Genomic DNA, 19,894 nt, shown 5'->3' with positions numbered 1-19,894 from the left:
GTCAAATCAAAGCGTCCCGCCCGTAAGCTTCAAAGAACTACAGCTCCCATGATTCAACGCTCCTGGCGAGACCGCGCTCCCTTTTTCCCACCACGTGATCGTCTCCAGCCAATGGGGAGTGTCGTTACAGGCGCAATGCGGCTGCCGGGATGTAAGGAGGAATGGCGACGGTCGAGGCGGTTCGGAGGCCGAGAGGAGCTGGATTCGACCAAACAGGGCGGATTGTAGGTAGTTTGAAGGTTTGTTTAAAGAAGCACACACAGAAGGAGCATGTGTAGGACAAGGTGGTGTGTTTACTGCGAGGTGTGTAGCATTTAAACATGCATGATACATGTGAAGCAGTTACAAACACTAAAACTGCAGTAACATCATTCTCAAACATCAATGAAGCTATTAAAGTTGAATAATGTGATATAAAAGCCCGTGCACGGTGTTCTACTCAGACTATGCAGACACATTTTCCTGTAATCTCAGCTGATATTTGTTTTATTGTCCCTGTTTTTTTTATTTTTTTTTTAGGCTTGAATCCTTTCCTGTCAAAACTAAACTGATAAAATGGAAGCTGAGGTGAGCGTCTCCTCCTCGTCCAGCAGCGTCTCCTCCTCGTCCAGCAGCGTGTCCTCCTCCACTCAGACTTCAGCCGTTCAGCCCAACCTGGCAGCAAAACAGAGAGACAGCCGAAAGTCCACATCCACCACGCCGGCCTTCCTGTCCAACCTAGGCCGGGCCACCTTGCGGGGCATCCGCAGGTGTCCTCAGTGTGGCGTCTACAACGGCACCCGAGGGCTCAGCTGCAAGAACAAGGCCTGCGGGGTGTCCCTGAGGATCGCCTCGGCCGTGGGCAGGAGCAGCAGGAAGTGTTCAGTGGAGGTGGTGAAGGTGATAATCGACAGCGAGGACCGGGAGGAGAAGGAGCCAGAGGGAGGGGGAGGAGGAGGAGGAGGAGGCGGAGTCGTGGGCGGTGGCCCGGGTGGAGGAGCTCAGGTGTTCTCGGTGTGTCACAGAGGAAGAGGAGCCACAGCGACACAGTGGGGTTTCGTCGAGCTCGTCCCCACAGACACGGCGATAGCGACCGGGGATGGCGCCACGCTGCTCACCCGCATCAACCTGGGCCGCTGCTTCATGCCCTCCTGCAGGCAGGGTCAAAGGTCACATCAGGGTGAGTCGGCAGCAGCTAAACAGTCCTCCGACAGCCTCTGCGTCCACATCAAACAAGCCATCGAGTGTCGGAGCCGCGCAACGCCGCTCACCTTGAAGAGCTCCGTCCTGGAGGGCCTGCAGGCCTCCATCCAGGCCCGGGAGGAGCTGTGGCGGCTGGCCACCGAGTCCCCGGGGCCCCTGGTGCAGCGCGTCTCCAAACACACCCTGGTGGTGAAGTGCCACACGGACTCCCAGCATCCTCTGGGGCTGCTGCACCTCACCGTCGCTGCAGGAGGGCTGTCGGAGGGCTCCAAGAGCGACAAGAGTATTTTCCACTGTACCTGCCAGGTGAGCAGGAGGAGAACTCGACCCGGCTCTGGTTCTGATGGAGCTGGCGGATCAGCGAGCGCTCCCCCTCCTCCTCCCCCCGGCTCGCTGTCATCACCGCCCTGCCTTCACTTCTACGCCTGTGTGTGTGCCTTCGCCAGCGATGACCAGCTGGCTGCAGAGTTCACAGCGTTCATCAGCTTCTCCTCCAGCGGTAACTTTTTATTTTAGTTTCAGAGAATCAGACTGAAAACTAAACGATGACATCATCACTGAAGTGTTGTCAGGCAGAACACGGAGTCCCTACAGGATCCCTGTTCATACAGTGTGTTTGCAACATACGTGTGTACAACATGCATGTGTACAGCATACATGTGAACAACGTACATGTGTACAACATACATGTGAACAGCATACATGTGTACAACATACATGTACAACATACATGTGAACAACATACATGTGTACAACATACATGTGTACATTAACATGTGTACAATATGCATGTTTACAACATACACATGAACAACATACATGTGAACAACATACATGTGTACATTAACATGTGTACAACATACATGTGTACATTAACACGTGTACAGCATACACGTGAACAACATACATGTGAACAACATACATGTGTACAACATACTGTGGTCAACATGTTAAAACACATCCATCAGCTGCTTTAACTGGTGAAGATTTAATCAGTCATTTAATTTAAATGTCCACAATGTTTACAAACGCTTTAGTTAAATGAACCTATATTTCTATATTTACAGTTCAAACACAACATATCACAGAATATTAGAATAATTAAATTCTTATACAGGAGGGACTGACAAGTTGAACACATCATTACAAAACTACAAAACAATAAAAACATGAAAAGAAAAACACGCATAATAAAATAATTTAAGTTGAAAAATGTTAATTAAATAATAAAACAAAAACAATCATCATCAAAGGAAATCCAGCAAATACTAAATAGATGAATATGTAAATTGATAAATATTTTGAGAAGCTAAAAAGAGTCACGTAAAATATAATTACAGGTTTAGATAAGCCATTTGTTTTTTAGCCCTCGTTGCACTTTTTGTTTTTAACAGCATGAAGGCATCAAAGGTGCTTTTTTTCTGTCCGTTTTGACAAGTCGGAAATGTCCAGAAAATTTGATTGAGAATAAGGAAGAATGCGAGTCCTGAGACTCGACCACAGACTGGATAGAAAAGAGTCCAATGCACATGTGCCTGAAGCTGCAATACCACCGAGTGCCACTAGAGGTTGGCTCCAAAAAGCCTGCAGCTCCATAGACTCCCATTCAACTTCTCTCATCAAATACAATCAAATCTAATTAGTTTTCTGGAGGTCCATCTGAAAATAATCCGTCATTAATTAGAAAATAAGCTTTAAAAAGATGTGTTTTTTGGAGGCGTATCTGTTTGATTGACAGGCCTGTGGTGCAGTCAGGCTACAGCTATCGGTGGGCGGGACGTAGTATCCAGGTTTCCAAACAGATCAGTCAGGTCCACCGCTCGCTCCTCCCCCAGCTCATCCAAATATGGTTGCTTCCTGCTCCTAAACAACAAGAGGGAGACAGCTGAAATGGTGAACATGAAGACTTCAGATCAAACTCAAACCAACGGTGACATCGCTGTTGTTGCTTCTTGATCTCGACCCGTTGAGAACCTCTTCCTTGTTTCCTGTTTGCTCAGCGTGACTTACTGTTTCCTCTCAGGTGTGCAGACTGTGAGCAGCAGAGTCATCAGTTCCGGAGAGAAGCAGCAGGCTGAAACCTCCACCTGTTACCACAAAGTCAAGAAACTACGTCTGGATGAACCCGTCTCCGGTGGGACCCACCAGTACACTCTATGAAATATTACCCACAAAGCATTGCTCCCACATTGATGTCCGTCTGACTCTTCCACTGACCTTCTGTCTTCTCCTCCCAACCCGTCCTTCCTTCTCTCTGTCTCCTCCTGGCCTCCTCTAACTTCCTGCCTCAGCATCCTCTCCCTGCGGCTCGGAGGGAGCGTCGAGGAGAGCGGGTCAGAGGAGAGGTCCTGGTTCTGGTGGGCTGAAGGTTCCAGGTGCCCCCCCCCCCCCCTCTTACAACCCCCCCCCCCCCCCCCCCCCCCCGCCCCCACTCCTCCATCATTTAGTTTGTGCCGTCTACCTGTTGTCGTCTCAGACATCCGTCTCCATCTCCATCTAATCCGCTGCACTGATCCCTGTTCAGAAGAACACTGGAACATATTTTAACATTTCATGTGTGTCTGACAAAACGTCTGCAGGTTATACGTTGAACTTTGACCTTCTGCTGTGTTTCTCAGGGAGCGCTCAGGCGGTGGACGAGCGTACGCTGACGATGGGCTTCCATCAGTGGCTGTCCGGAGTCACCGAGAGGATCCACCAGACGATGCACTACCAACTCCACGGTAAACATTTAAAGGCTTGAACATGCTGTCAACAATCAGACCTGTCAGTCGGTCTCCGTGTCCTTCAGTCTGTCTCCGTTGGTCAGAACTAACTAAGGACATTCTCTGTCCTTCATTATTGTTTGCTGCTGTCTTTAAACTTCTACTGCAGCTTCAGTTTAGTTTCACATGAAGTCAAGTCACTTATTTAGAAAGCACCTCAGCTTTTACACATACGTGTTGCATAATGTGATCACATGTCATACATGTCATACATGTGATCACGTGTAAAACGGGGAATTCGTGTGTATTTTCCTGGAAGGTCGGAGGAACCAGTAAAATCTGCTGGTCGTTATGTTCGAGATGCTCTGACTGGTTAAACCTGTAGTTGCGTTATCTGACCACCAGGGAGCAGCGTAGACCTGCTGTACACACATTTATAAGTGGACATACCTACAGAACAACATAAAATCTTTAATAAAGGATTAATAAAAACATTAGTCATCGATGAACCACTTTTTATAAAGAATTTGGAAAGGAGAAATTTACAAGTTTACAAGTCACTGTTTATTTGTGCAGAACGCTTTGATTTCTCGTCACTCGCAGTAAACAGTTGTCTGTGTTTGTCTGTTTGTTTGTTTGTTTGTTTTCCATCAGGTAAACCGCAGCCTCTGGTCTACCACATCCCCCAGGACTTCTTCAACGCTCTGCAGCAGCGTCTGTCCCTGGGATCGAAGAAGAGGAGGCTGCCGAACCTCACGACAGGTGGGAGTTCAGAAAGTTACGTTCAGGTGAATTTTATTATGATTATTGTTATCACGAAACTACAAGAGTCTGCGTGACATCAGATAACAGATAACTGAGCTTCAATAATATCCTACACTTCTACACACTTCAGGAAATATATTACTTTATAATTCTTCCACGTCACCTTTCAAATTAAAATGATAAAAATACACAATGATCTTCTAAATTACATTGAATATTAGATCTGAAAAGCAGTGATTTCCTCTTTAAACCTCTTATATGGTTCAATGTAAAAAAAACAATCTGAAGCTCACGGACGTCAAACTCCAAAAATATTTTACAAAAACAACAAAGATTAGAGCAAATTTATCAATTGAAATATAAATGTGTTCATGAGAAGGAGTGGATCGGCGTTAAAGCATCAGTTGGTTAGTTGTTGTTCTGCTGCAGAATGAATTAAGGATCAGACGTCTCCCTCACGGTGCTGTGATATCAACTAAACTCTCAACTAAAGCAGAAGAAATCACCAAACATCTGCTGAGTTTTAGATGAGAAGACTCATATCAAAAAAATGAAACACAAATTTGTTCATCAGAACTTTGCATTAATTATCTCATGGCCCCCTTTTTTTTTTTTTTTTTCTTTTTTTCTTTCTTGTGACCCTGTGGAGGGCCCAGCTCCTCAGGTTGGGAACCACTGGACTACAGTACAATCCAGTACTAACCAGTTAAATATTACTGTTGTTCTTTCAAGACTTCTCGTTGTCGTGGAGTGTTTTATTGGTGCTTTTATTTTGGTGGGAGAACTGAGTACTTCCAGCTAAACGCAAACACGTGACTAAACCTCTGTGTGTGTTTGTGTGTGTGTTTGTGTGCGTGTTCATGTGTGTGTCAGCGTTGGTGAGGAACGATGGACTTCCTCTTGGCTCCTTCTCCAAGTACACCTGGAACATCACCAACCTGACGCAGGTCAAACGCATCTTCGACACTCCGGAGGTAAACGGACGGGACGGCTCTCCAACATCTGGAGTTCGTCTGATCCACTTGTTTCAGGAGGACTTTCTTTGTCCAAACCTCTCAGTACATTCTTCTTCTTGTTCTCCGAGGTTCAGTTTTCCTCTGTTGGAGTTCAGTTTTTGTTGTCAGAGATGCTTCGACCGTGTGATGATTTTAGAGGATGCAGTTTGTGGAGCTGCTGAATGTGTTGGTTTAACTGACTGTTTATGTGAATGTGGGTCGTCTTGACAACACAAACACGTCTCTTATGTAATCCGGTACAGTTCAAGAGGGGGACATTAGTTTTAGCCAGTTGTACTAATAATACAACCTGGTACTGTGCCTGAGGGTGTAATACACATGTCCGTCCACTGGAGGACAAACTGTCCGGGTCACATTTTGTCTCGCTAAGGCGTGAAAGATACACGCGTGTATGACCAGGTCCAAGAAGGAGGTCATGTGACGAAGTCCAAAGATAAAGTCTGAGTAGAAACTTTTAACGTCGGATTTAGAGTCTGTGACAAACGTGGATTTCTCTTCAGTAATGTTACATAACGTAATGTAAATTAACGTAACATAATTTAAGTTGACGTAACGTAAGATAATGTAACGTATGTAAAATGTTTCAGAATAAACGCCTAGTTAAGACATGAAGGGTTTCTGTTTACTCAAACGCTCGAATTTGAAAAACACAGGAAGTGGTGAGTTTGTATTAACGGCTTAATGCAGTAAATTTAACATTTTATTTCCTCACTTGGAGGAGAAAAGGGGCGGAGCATCGCTCTGACAGCGCTGCACATACGTACGTAAGATCACTTCAGTAAAACTAGCTAATTCAACTCGGACCAGGATGTTTATCTGAACCCACGCAGACGTTTTGGTGCCTGAATCTGAAGAACTTGACTTTTCCCACCTCGGTGAAGTCAAACGTGACCCTGACACGCTGTCCTCTTGTGGACTGGCGGGTCTTTTACACACTTTGGAATAACATCGGATTGATTAAAGAACCATCAGCTGAGTGAGTATGTAATAAAAAATGCTCTCTTCTTTCCCCTCCAGCTGCCCCTCGAGGTCACTCAAAGCTTCGTAAAAAATGTGGATGGTTCCTACTCCCGTTTTCACTGCCCCGATCCGCCACTCGAGCCCGAGGCACCGGAGGGACTCAGAACGGATCGGCCGCAGGCGATTCGCCCGATGGAGCTCCGCACCTTCCTCAAAGTCGGTGGGTGACCCGTTTTTTATTTTCTCGGTGGCAGCAGGAAGTGAATCTGAGCGGCCGTGTTCACGCTGTTGTATCCGTGAAGGACCCGGTACCGCCGATCAGAATGAGCCCGGTCCGTTCGTGATCGAGTGGATCCCCGACGTCCTCCCCCGTTGCCACATGGGGGAGCTCAGGATCAGCTTCGAGTTCGGCCACCAGCAGAGCGGCCAGCTGGAGAACCAGGAGAGGACGAACCCGGCCGAGAGAGGAGGGAGAAACAAGTCGGACTGTCCACAACACCCAAAACTCACCAACACGATGGAGATCCTGCAGGTGGTCGTCTGACAGCAGCCTTCATCATCATACATGTTCACATCTAAAATCATCAGCTCACATACATATACAGCTATTGTTATTATCATCATTATTATTATTTTGCTGCAAGGTGTGATAATCAATAGGTATTATATTGATCAGATGCATGTTTGTTTCTCATCTTAAAGCATTTCTTTAAATGCTAAATATTTATGTTCTTAACATTTAACCAAAAAATCTGAACAGAAAGTATATTTTTAAACAAATTTTATTTTTAAAGTTTACCAGTGAAACATTTTTGCCTCATTTGTTGAAAATATTCACGCATGCAAAACAAAATCACTTCATCTCGTTCACTGAATCCGTTTGTTTTTCTGTTTAAATATCAGGAAAATGAAACATTAAAATAACGGATCGGATGTTTGTGGTCTGGCAAATATCAATAAACATCCCGCTGAAATGTGAGTCAATGATTCTTTGACATTTTAGCCGTTTAGTTCTTCTGTTTCTGCCCGTGTTGTGAACGGGTTGTTTCAGCTGTCAGTGAACTCTCACGGTTGCTTTAGTTACTGATGAATTCAGCTGATTGAACCCTGCATCACTAGAAAAGGTTGTGTTGTTGTGTTGTCGTGTTATCATCAGTGCTCTGTGAGGTCCTCGTTTTGTATCACAGTCGGGTGCTTCACTTTCTGCACAAAGCAGTTGTTTTGCATTGCCTGGCATGTTCAGATGTTGACCAGCAGGGGGCAGCAGATGCCTGCTACTTCGCCAACAGATTGACGGAGCTCCAATAAACAGCAGAGAAGGTGGAAAATGTGAGAGAGGATCAGTTTAACCAGTGAATCATCCCACTATGTTCCTTTGTGAGGAAATGAACAGAATTATGTTTTTCTCACTGCATTTCATAATTTGGCTCGATGTGGTTTATTTTTTTCTTTTTCCTTCTGGGCATCCCAAAGTGTCGATGACACACTTACTGTGAGACACATCCCTGGAAACATCACACATGCTCACAAGTTCTGTCCAAGTGTTCCTGAATTAATTAAGATTACAAATTAATACCACGGGAACACGACGCCAAATTACATGCGGCGCTCAGAATAGCAGCTTGAACACGGAGCAGCTCCATGAGGGTGTAGGCGTTGAAGAGCAGCGCCAGCCTCCGGCCTCGTCTTCCTCACCGGCCTCCGGGACATCAGGGGGAGGACAGCTTCCGTCTGCCAGACAGCTCCGAGCCTCGCGTTTAGCTCTTTATGTCGTCTGTCAGTCCTGCAGACGGGAGACGCATCAATCCTCTCCTGGAAGGAAGATCTCGCTGTGACAGAGACGTCCTCCACCGCCTGACATGACAGACGTGTTACACAGAGTGTGTGTGTGTGTGTGTGTGTGGGAGGGGGGGGGGGACCAGAACCAGCGGTCCTGTAGTGAAATCAGTTTACAGACATACAGTCAATTGTAAAAGACCTTCAGACTTCATGCATTCAGTCTCACACTGAATGCATGATATTTCATCTCTTTTTAGTTTCAGTCTTTTCCTGGTTGTTTGAAGTCTCTTTTGAGGTTGTTTAAATAAAAAATAATGTACCTCATCATCATATCCATCAGTGCAGTCACTGCCTGAGGAAACACGGGCCGATAATGGCCATAAATAATAATGGGAGAGAGCACGTGGTACGATGACTGATGGGCCTTTCACTGTCATTAAGGTGGAAGAAATAATCTGCATGAGTTAAGTCACGGTGCAGTTTTACCGAAGAGTTGAGCAGAGAAACATCAGATTTTATATCAAACTCTGTAAATGGTCAACAGAGACCCTTGAAATGCTTCAGAAAGTCTACGGCGATGAAGCGAGGTGTTCTGAGTGACATTCGTGTTTCAAGAGGAGGCGGAGCTTCACTGTCCAAGACCGAAGAAGACGCGTCAGGTCAGGAGACACCTGGTGGGTTTTCTTTGTGTCACCGTGAGTCAACACCGAGTTCTGCTGGGACCTTCTGAGGGGAAACATTCACTGTGAACCACATGAATTGTGGCGCCATGGCAACAGGCTTCTCCAACATGACAACAGGCTTCTCCTACATGACGATGTGTCGAAAACACAATCGTAGCTCCTCACCACCCGAACTTGTATTTGGTTTCCTTCGAGTACTTTGTGTTCACCAAAACTTTGAAACTGAATTTGAAGAGGGGTCTGCGATGGTCTGGCGACCTTGTTCAGGGTGTACAATGCCTTCACCCAAAAGTGAGCTGGGATAGGCTCAAGCCCTCCCCCCCCTCCCCCCGTGACCCTGTTCAGGATAAAGCGGGTATAGATAATGGATGGATGGATGAATTTGAAGAGTGTGCTCTTTGCTCCAATTTCAGGTCCAGTTTCAGTCCGTCGGTTCTCGTGCAGCAGGAACCGTCTGGTACCCCTTTGATTGGCCTGAGTACTTCCTGTCTGTGTTAAAGCGGTGGCTCCTGGCTTGTCTGTGTGTGTGTGTGTTGGACAAAGAGAAGTCCATCCATCAGCATCAATTACCAGAACATGATTGTGTCTGTGTGGCCCGGGTAACAACAAGCCACCTCACAGATACCTTACATGAGGCTGTCACACGCCTGCCCTCTTACCTTGAACGTCATTTTCCAAGGAGCACAATGAACCTGATAGCATCACTTCGCAGCACGGATTGGTGGTTAGTTTTTATTTCTCTACATTCGTGTCGACGGCCTTCGTAGAATCAGTAATCTGTCTTTTGGGTCGGTGTCAGCCCGGAGCCTCAGAACAAAAGGCTGCAGCAGGCTGACGTGATGAGGCTGGTTGTTCATGGTGTTAGGTAGATTTCATTACCCCCTCCAGACTGCTCTCATTAAATAAACATCCTCCTGTCACATCCCTCACCCTGGGAGGGGGTCTGAGACGGACAATAAAGAGGACCGTTAATGGAAAACCTGTCAATCAAAGTCACATCACTTGTAAAACGACTTCTTACATTAAAACTAGTTTGGCCGTTCGTCTTTACGTCAGTGCTGGTTGGTCGACATTTGGTGTCCGTATTCATGGTGCCCAGAGGATCCATGACATTTGGTACCAGTATTCATGGTGCCCAGAGGATCCATGACATTTGGTGCCAGTATTCATGGTCCCCAGAGGATCCATAACACTTGATACCAGTATTCATGGTCCCCAGAGGATCCATAACACTTGATACCAGTATTCATGGTCCCCAGAGGATCCATGATATGTGGTACCAGTATTCATTCATCCACGTCCCAGATCTCCTCTGACCTGCCGTGGACCCTCTCCTCCCCCTTCTCCTCTGACTAATCTGTGACATCATCCTCTCTTCATCCATCATGGTGCTCTCATTGTTTTGACGTCTAGTTAATTCTCAGCTCATGATTTATCAAATTCTTATTACCGCCTGCTGAAAGACTCATTCGTTGTCCTGATGTATGGTAATGATAGTCCTGGTGGGGCTGCAACAAACCGCTCATTTGTTTCCTTCCTCCTCCTCCTCCTCCTTTTCCTCCTCCTCCTCCTCCTCCTCCTCCTTTTCCTCTTCCTCCTCCTCTCCTTCATGATTGTTTTTCCTCTCCAAACTGTTTTCTTTTTACTTGTCTCTTGTCTCAGCTCATCTCTCAATAACGTACGCTAATACATAAAAAGGCCTTTTCTGTAACCGATAATAAACTTCTGAAGCCTTCTGAACCGTCGTGGCAACTTGTCAGTGGATTTAGGAAATCAGAGCGTTCTCTGTGTTTGCGGTCACCAGTTTCTGACGAGCAATTACTGCGGATTTTAAAAAGACATACTGCAGACCACTCTGACAACGTGAAGGGAGTTTTTATTGTTGGTCAAACCCAACAGCATCTGCATCACGCTGCTAACTGATCACACACGTCACAACCTTCTCTGTCTGAGATGTGACGGATTCATTTATCACACATAATTTAACTGATTCATGCTGAAATGACAGACGGTTGACCGATAAATGTGCACATCATGTCCAGATATTCATTTTTCACGAATACAGAGTGACACGACTCGCCTTCTGTTTGGATCAAACTGTCCAAACTTCCAGATTAAAGACTGTATTTGAGTTGAAAGTTAAAAGTTTTGCACATAGAAATTTAGAGGAAGATGTTTCTGCTAAAGTGCTTCTTCTCTGTAATCATCCAATCAGCTGCCGTATTCTTGTGTTTCGTGCGGATGCTAATGAAAGATTACAATGTCGGAAAAAAACTGAAAACTCTATCTGCATCCAAGGAGCACTTACTGGATTTCTTTCAGCGGTTTCAGCCACATCACATGGGCTTCATCGCCAGACAGTCTGCTCAGCTTTCATAGGGAGTGAATGGAATAAATAACTTGTATTTATATTGATATTTCGTGTGCTTACAGTCGATCATCATTTTATCAACCACTTATAAACTGTTTTATGTAGGAATTGCAGTTATATTTTCGGTTACTTTATATTGTGTTTTTGTCTGTTATAAAGTTTATTATTTACTGCTTATAAATGATGATGCATTAAAGTGACGGTGAGGCTCCACTGTTGCTATATTAGTAGATGGGCTTTAATCAGATTTTTTTTTTTTTTTGGATAACATTTAGATGTACAGAAATTGGATGTTCCTCCCAGCAGCTGAATATTTAAGCTGCCAACACACGCAGCCAACAATCCCTGTGGCACCGTGCCTGCTGCGTCTCTGCACACGCTTCTTTTTAGGGCTGTATAGATTCATATACATTTCATAGTGTAGTGAAAACTAATTGAGCATTACGTTTATGACATTACAATGAGGAGGATTAGACTTTATATGGTTATCGCTCCTTATTGCCACCGATACAAAAACACCCTTTACAAATGTGGTTATTAGCTAAACTTAGCACACTAAAATACTTTATTAAAGGAAAACAAAAATCTATAAATATTAGTTGCAAGTTGTAATTATGGTATTAAAAGCAAACGTAGTCATTAGACTGTTTAACCTTTGGCGCAACAGTTCCCACAATGCTTTGGGAACTTCGGCAGGAACTGCAATGTACAGTGAGCTGGCGACGGGCCACAACTTCATCTGTGTTGTTTTAGCGTATATTTATCATACATGTGGACAAATGGCACCATTAAAAGTGAGCCGAATTAACTATTAGTAGTTCCTGTTTGCATCGGACTATTGAATATAGAGCCAACTATCGCTGGATGACTTTGATGCTGAAGAAAACGTAAAAACGTGAAGATTCCCAGGCGACCTCTGCAGTTACACCGAGCGTCTTTTTTCTGATTTCTTCGTGGATTTATGGCCATTAATTCGGGATGTACATCGGAGAAAATGATATCCTCGGAAAACGTAAGTCACAGTGAATTTAAAAAAGTATATTTCCTGTGTGTGTGTTCAGATCTGACAGAGCTATGACTCAAAGAAGGAGATGGGATGTTCAACATGCCACTGATCACATGTTTGATATGTAAAATCTGAACAGCTTTGTTTGTCACGATATATGTAAAATAAAGTGTCGTAAAACAATTCCCTCAAATATAGGATGTTTTGATGCCATTTTACACTTGAAAAGTAGACCTGAATTAATTGTTGAAAAGTTGTTTTTAAACACATTTTTAAGTTCCATTTTTTTGTGATGAAATATGAGAATCTGCTGGTTTTTAAATTTTTTTTTTTTTTTTTTTTTAATATATATTTTAATGTATTTTGAATAATTTTGAGGTTTGGTGTGTTTGCTGATCAAAACACTTGTTTAGTTCAGAAACTAATCAGCAGATCAAAAATCATGATAATCATGCCATAATACTGAAGTACTGAAGTATGTGAGTACTGAAGTATGTGAGTACACACGCACGCATGAACACACAAATGCACACACACACACACACACACACACACAGCTGCCAGCTTCATACATCATTTGTCACTGCTCCGCTCCTTTAATGAGCTTGTCTGGCTGCAGCTCCTCCTCCTGTTTCCTCCTTTTTATCGTCCTCCGTGCCCCCTCCTCCTCCTCCTCCTCCTCCTCCTCCCTTCTCCTCCCTCCTCCGTCCTCCTCTCTCCTCCTTCATCCTTCACCATGACTCTGAGAAACAGAAATCTCTCCTCTCCTCCGCTGGCTGCTGACTCTTATTACATCATCCATCACACCTGGCGGATGATCAATACGAGCCCCTCCCCTCTGGCCCTCCCTCCTCACCCTCCTCCTCCTCCTCCTCCTCCTCCTCTTCCTCTTCCTCCATCCACCACTACCATCATGGTGGATGTCAGCTGATCATAGAAGTCATCAGGATGATGATCTGTGGACAATAAATGTACGTCTCCTGTCATACCATCCAACAATTATATATATATATTTATCTGGAGATGTGTGTTGGACAGACTGCTGCTGAGCTGTGAGCTCTCTGTAAATATGAGGAACAAAATGAAGTGATAACCTTCAGAGTGATTATTTGCTATGAGAACTTTTCCAGGGACCAGGCTGTTAGTCATCGGTCTGGATTGATTGTGTTCCAGCGATCCCTCTTCAGGTAGGACCCCGTTAATGGGGGCAGGTAATGAGAACGGCTAACAGCGGCTATAATTCTGCTGAGAGCAGCTTTGCTCAGTAAAACTGATTTGTTCTGGACAGCGGAGTCGTTAAGCAGCGCGGCCGAGACTCCCACTTCCTAATGCCTCTCTAATCTCCTTCACTATCACTAATTCTTTTCTTTTATAACACCATTAAACTTTTTCACAGGTTCTTGGCAATGAATTAAATTACACAGGAAGTATTGAACCAACGAACCATAAATTGAAGCAGCTGCCCTCGTTGGTGGAAGCTGAGGAAGCTGCCGTTAACCGGCTGCAGCTGCAAGGAAGGTTTAAACGGTACAGAAGATGAAGAAACTCCTGGATGCTCCACCTTCACTGAGACATCAAAATGTTCTGCCAATCTTTTTTCTGACTATTATTTATCACATCACGGAGGGGCAGCCAGCCAGCAGTCATGTCACACATCGGTTTGTAAACCTGACGACACATACAAGTGTTGGAACCAGTAAACAAGGAGCAACAGAGGAACAGGAAGTGACCCAGAGATGGATAACAGCTGGTTGGTTACCACATCATGTGATGGTGTGATGTCATATGTTTTTATACCCAACAGAAATGAAGGCCGACACTTTGAAAATCAAACCAAGTTGTAATAATTAGCTGAGACTAAACAGGAAGTGATGCTATCATTAGAGGGGACTTTCTGTCAATAAATCATGAAGAATATTAATAAAAGCATCTCTGGCAGAATGTAGGAGGATGAAGAATGAGGATGTATATAAATGTAGCTGAGTGATGATGGATGTGACTCCTGATACCGTGGGTAACAGCAGATCAGTCCTGATGATCCTCACACACACATCCCTCTGCTCTGGTAATAACAACTTTATTTTTATAGCTCTGATAATAATAACTTTATTTCTATAGCTTTGAACACTCGCCTGTTTGAGTGTGGGTTTCCTCCCTGTTCACTGATGTCGGGGCTTTTCCACTTTTATTTCCCTGTCTGAGAACATGTGGCATCAATCGGTTTTTTTGGCTTGATTCTCCACTTTAATCCTTCTTCTTAGAGACAGAGAGCAGGGAGGAGAGAAAGAAAGATGGAGTGTCAGCGAGGAAGCCCACGGCAGCTGAGGGTCATTAATCACTGTCATGGCGGAAGGAGACGGAGGAGGCAAGACATGAGAGCTGGAGAGAACCAGACATGGAGGAACCTCTCCAGAGACCACATGAACCACATGAACCACATGAACGCATGAATACATGAACCACATGAACCACATGAATATGTGAACCACATGAACGCATGAATACGTGAACCACATGAACACATGAATATGTGAACCACATGAACCACATGAATATGTGAACCACATGAACCACATGAACACATGAACCACATGAATATGTGAACCACATGAACCACATGAACACATGAATATGTGAACCACATGAACCACATGAACACATGAATATGTGAACCACATGAACCACATGAACACATGAATATGTGAACCACATGAACACATGAATACGTGAACCACATGAACACATGAATATGTGAACCACATGAACCACATGAACACATGAACCACATGAATATGTGAACCACATGAACCACATGAACACATGAATATGTGAACCACATGAACCACATGAACCACATGAATATGTGAACCACATGAACCACATGAACACATGAATATGTGAACCACATGAACCACATGAACACATGAATATGTGAACCACATGAACACATGAATACGTGAACCACATGAACACATGAATATGTGAACCACATGAACACATGAATATGTGAACCACATGAACCACATGAACCACATGAATATGTGAACCACATGAACCACATGAACACATGAATATGTGAACCACATGAACACATGAATACGTGAACCACATGAACACATGAATATGTGAACCACATGAACACATGAATATGTGAACCACATGAACCACATGAATATGTGAACCACATGAACGCATGAACCACATGAATACGTGAACCACATGAACACATGAACAGATGAACCACATGAATAGATGAACCACATAAACACATGAACATATGAACCACATGAACATATGAACCACATGGACACATGAACCGGATGAACACATGAACCACATGAACCACATGAACACATGAACCACATGGACACATGAACCACATGAACTCATGAACACATGAACCACATGAACACGTAGAGGAAAAACGTGATAAAATTCTAGTTAGACTCTAAATTATACAGAAACAATAAGTTGGGAAAGGGAAAGCTGAGGAATGAGCATGATGGTGACTCCGCTCTCCTGCCCACAGCTCTGTGGTGGACTCCTCAATACAAACCAGATCCTTGAAATCATGAACCTTTATTATTCTGATCATCTACAACATCCCTCCGCCGCAGAGGTGCGACATGCAGACTACAAGTTCTCTGTATTTTTCTTGCCTCGGGCTGAGTTTAGAGTTAAACGTGTGATGAATGTGTTGTGGTCAGAGGAAAGTGGGTGGTCTGTATCTGTCAGCGCTGCTATTACAGCAGACAGCCGAGTTACAGGCCAATAAACTGCACTATCATCACGGTCATCAGCAGCAGATCTCCTTACAGCAGCTCTCAGCTGTCACCGCCTTACACACCAAACATGAACTTACTCTCACTATGCACACTGCAGCGTGCATTTAAAACTGACTGTTTCACTGGATGTTCTCAGAAGACATGGCTTTACCTGGCTTTACCTGGCTTTACCTGGCTTTACCTGTGTGTTCCTCATTCACTGGAATCTTTATGACAGATTAATGGAGCGACATGAGCCTGGATGTTAGAATAATTGAGCTACTACTAAAACAGGTTGATGCTGGTTTGTAGAGCTGATTCATGGCTGAGAGACACACACACACACACACACACACACACACACACAGATCTATAGCATCCTCTGTCCTCTGTCTCTTTTCCTGGCAGCCCTGCAGATCTTAGGAAGAAACTCTGTTTCTCTCTCTCCTCGTGTTAGACGCTCTGACAGCACAGCATTGATTTATGACTCCTGCAAACAGCCAGCAGACGGCCCGGCGGTGCACGTGGCCGTGCACATGATAGTATTGTATTATATTTGCATACCTTTGCTCAGGCCTGCTAGGAAATTGAATTCGCTCTGTTCCTGTAAAACTGTCCTGGACTAAAGTGTTGCGCTGTGATTTACTGTAACTTCGCTCTAAACGCCGTCATCCCTCCGTGATTGATGATCACGGAGAGGGTTTTGTGTTGCCACGTTGTCACACGTTTCATTTTGCTCGCTGCACAATGACAACAGCATTGATTACCACAGAGGGTGTTTGGAGGGCAGAGTCACATTCAAGAAAATTCTAAAACATGTCTGTATGAAGTACAAGTCTACAGTGTTGTCATGAACCATCAGTCACGGCCCAAACACTTCCAGGACATAAACAGGAAGTAAACTGAGGGTCCTTTGGGAGACGTCTGGATTCGGTTGTCGTGTCACCACAGACGAGGAGGGCAGAGATTTTAGAGGTGAATTGTTCAGCACAGCATGTAATACACCTGCCAGTCCACTAGAGGGTGGCGTGTCTTTGTGACCGTTTTCATTTCCGTAAAGTTGTCACATGGTTTAAGTCGTATGATGAATGTCATGCAACCACAGACTGTATATAAAATTGTTCGTAGCTTCAGGTCTGAAAAATGAAGTCGATGCAGAAGAGCCTTAAGCTGCAATACCACCGAGTGCCACTAGAGGTTGGCTCCAAAAAGCCTCCAGCTCCATAAACTCCCATTCAACTTCTCTCATCAAATTCTAAGTCGATAAAATGTCTCTACCAGTTATTTCTGTGTTGTTAGCTAAAGTCACTCCTTCTTATTAGTTTTCTGGCGGTCCATCTAAAAAGAATCCGTCATTATTAGTTGGACTGAATGAACGGTTGGCGTGTTTTCATCCTGGGCTTCCTGCTCCATCGCTACGACTACCATAGTAACAATCCTTTAAAGCTTCGCTCTGACGACACCCCACCAACGACAGCTCCTCGTTTTTCTTCCTGTTTCTGTGTGTGGATGATAAACGACCTGCGGATCCTCAGAGAGCTGCACAGAGAAGAATAATGGGGATTTAAGCACACTTGTAAATTACCAACACATTTGTCTTGGACTGTCCCCTCAGGGACATCTGACAGCACACAGAGGACATAAAGCTCCCGTACATCTGCTGCACAGCCTCATGGACCTGCTGACATCACTGGAACACCAACTGTCACGCATCCGCCATGATTCATGCAGAGAGCATGGAGACCTGTGTGTGTGTGTGTGTGTGTGTGTGTGTGTGTATGTGTGTCGGGTCACACAGAGTGCAGGCTGATGTTTATCTCTCAGAACCACAGATGGGCCTTCTGGAACTCCTGCTGGGTTAATTGGATTACAGCGATGTATTCCTGAGCCGAGCAGTGATTTTACATGTTTCCATCAGCGTCACACATGTTGTCTGCCACTTTGTCATACAACCATGTTTGACCTCACCGACGGACACGTGATTGAAAGAAGTTGACGATATGAAACGTTTCGGTAGTGACAGGATGGTGTCTTTATTATTATTATTATTATTATTATTATTATTATTATTATTAATGATGGACTGAAATACATAATTTGGATAAAGATGCGTTCTGAACTTGATGACTGTGACTTTTCTCTGGATGGTGTCCTGCCGAGCAGCCATGTTGTTTTGAACGGCTGCTAAAGGTCCGATCATCAGACGGCCGTAACCTTCAATTCATCTTTGTCATCCATAAACAGTCATTAATGTTTATGACAGGTGTCGTGACATGTTTACGACAGCATTATAACTGTTTTACGAGCCCACTGTCAGGTGGGGTTTTATAATGGTGAACCCAGCGGGGCGGGGGGGGGGGGGGGGGGCTGGCAGCGGGTCGGAGAGGTCCTTGATGTTCAATCAGTCTCTCCAACACACTCACTAATAAACGGAGCGTTCGCTCTGCCATCAAACCTCCTCATTAAACCTCTTGGATCAGTCGCTCCTGCAGCCTTTACAGGAAATCACTGTGTGCAGTCTGCTGCGGTTGTAAAGCATGTCCCAGGTGGTGGTTCTGGTTCTGGTGGGGTTGAATTCCCCCTCCCTCCTTTTTTATGGCCCACTGTAAAGCTGCTGGCAGGCCGACAGCAGCGGTATCTTTTCATTCGCCTGCTAATTTAAGGACGGGGATTAAGCTCATGAACATTCATGGCATCAGATTTTTCCGATTTGTCGACGGAGACAAAGGTTTGTGTTTGAGGTGTGTGCAGCGTACATGTTCTGCATACATCTACATACATGTATGTCTCTAACGACACTCTGCATGAGGTTTAACGGCCACAGATGACTGATTCAACTTCATTAAACATGTTGTTCAATATTTGTTCCACTTTTGTCTTTTTACTTTCATCGCAGTGAGTGAATCATTACTTTATTTTATGAATCAGGTGTAAACGAGCGATATAAACACCTTCTGGTGTTCGCGGTAGTGAAAAATACTGCTGACCCTTGGCTTGGTGCTCAGACCCAAATACACTGTGAATATATATGGGTCTGTCCAGCGCCACCGGGGATGGTTTCCCGATGGCGATTGACCTGCAGTTAAGTTTGAACCGGCAGCCTTTAAGCACGCTGAAACTCATCACCGCCACCATGTTGGAGCTACTTCAGCATCGCTCAGCCCCTCTCACTGAACGCTGATTGGTCCGCCCTTCAGTGGCTGAGATAACCTGTTTAACACGGTTTGCAAATGAAAATCACAGCCATAACCTGTTTATTATCACGATTTTAAGGATTAATTGATGAATTCAAGCATTTATAAAACTGCTACTCTGAAATTGAAAAGGTAGACTTCAGCAAAAAGGGATTTTTTTTTTTACAAACCTGGCAACCCAAAGTCTGTTCTTGTGACTGATCTATTAAGCGGTAGAACTTCTGTTGTACTTGACAGAAATGGGCCCAAAATGAGAGAAAACGATTCATGCTGTTTTCTTTTAAGCTGTTCAGATTAAAGTTTCGTACGAAGGCAGAACACTGAAAAGCCCTGAAAGATGTACGAAGTGTAACAATATGTCAGTTGTAGCTCACATGCCAACAGTTTTCTTTCCTTTTCCAACATCTGTTAAATATGAGTAAAAAACAGAGGTCATGTCCGCTGAACTGTGGTCGAAGTCTGGTCAGAG

The 19,894-nt window shown here is 44.5% G+C and overlaps 1 protein-coding gene across 5 annotated transcripts; it reads left to right on the top strand.

The window, feature by feature from the left end:
• Window positions 1-127: 127 nt before the first annotated feature.
• Window positions 128-7,607, top strand: cunh2orf42 (chromosome unknown C2orf42 homolog). Of its 5 annotated transcripts, none has more exons than XM_069164642.1 (9): window positions 128-224; window positions 520-1,681; window positions 3,206-3,316; window positions 3,474-3,557; window positions 3,801-3,905; window positions 4,542-4,649; window positions 5,526-5,626; window positions 6,686-6,848; window positions 6,931-7,607. In XM_069164642.1, the coding sequence occupies exons 2-9, from the start codon at window positions 556-558 to the stop codon at window positions 7,170-7,172; spliced, it is 2,040 nt and encodes a 679-aa protein (XP_069020743.1). In that variant the 5' UTR covers window positions 128-224; window positions 520-555; the 3' UTR covers window positions 7,173-7,607. The 5 variants fall into 5 exon arrangements, with proteins under 5 accessions (XP_069020743.1, XP_069020735.1, XP_069020768.1 ...); XM_069164634.1 differs by having other exon boundaries at window positions 128-239; XM_069164651.1 differs by having other exon boundaries at window positions 130-228.
• The last annotated feature ends 12,287 nt before the right edge of the window (window positions 7,608-19,894 follow it).

Source organism: Embiotoca jacksoni, unplaced genomic scaffold (genome assembly GCF_022577435.1).
Source record: "Embiotoca jacksoni isolate LCO1_2020_lvr unplaced genomic scaffold, fEmbJac1.0.p SCAF_10, whole genome shotgun sequence".
In the NCBI taxonomy this organism is placed as follows: Eukaryota; Metazoa; Chordata; class Actinopteri; family Embiotocidae; genus Embiotoca; species Embiotoca jacksoni.
Note: the sequence above shows the minus strand (reverse complement) of the source record. Positions and strands in the feature narration are given on the sequence as shown.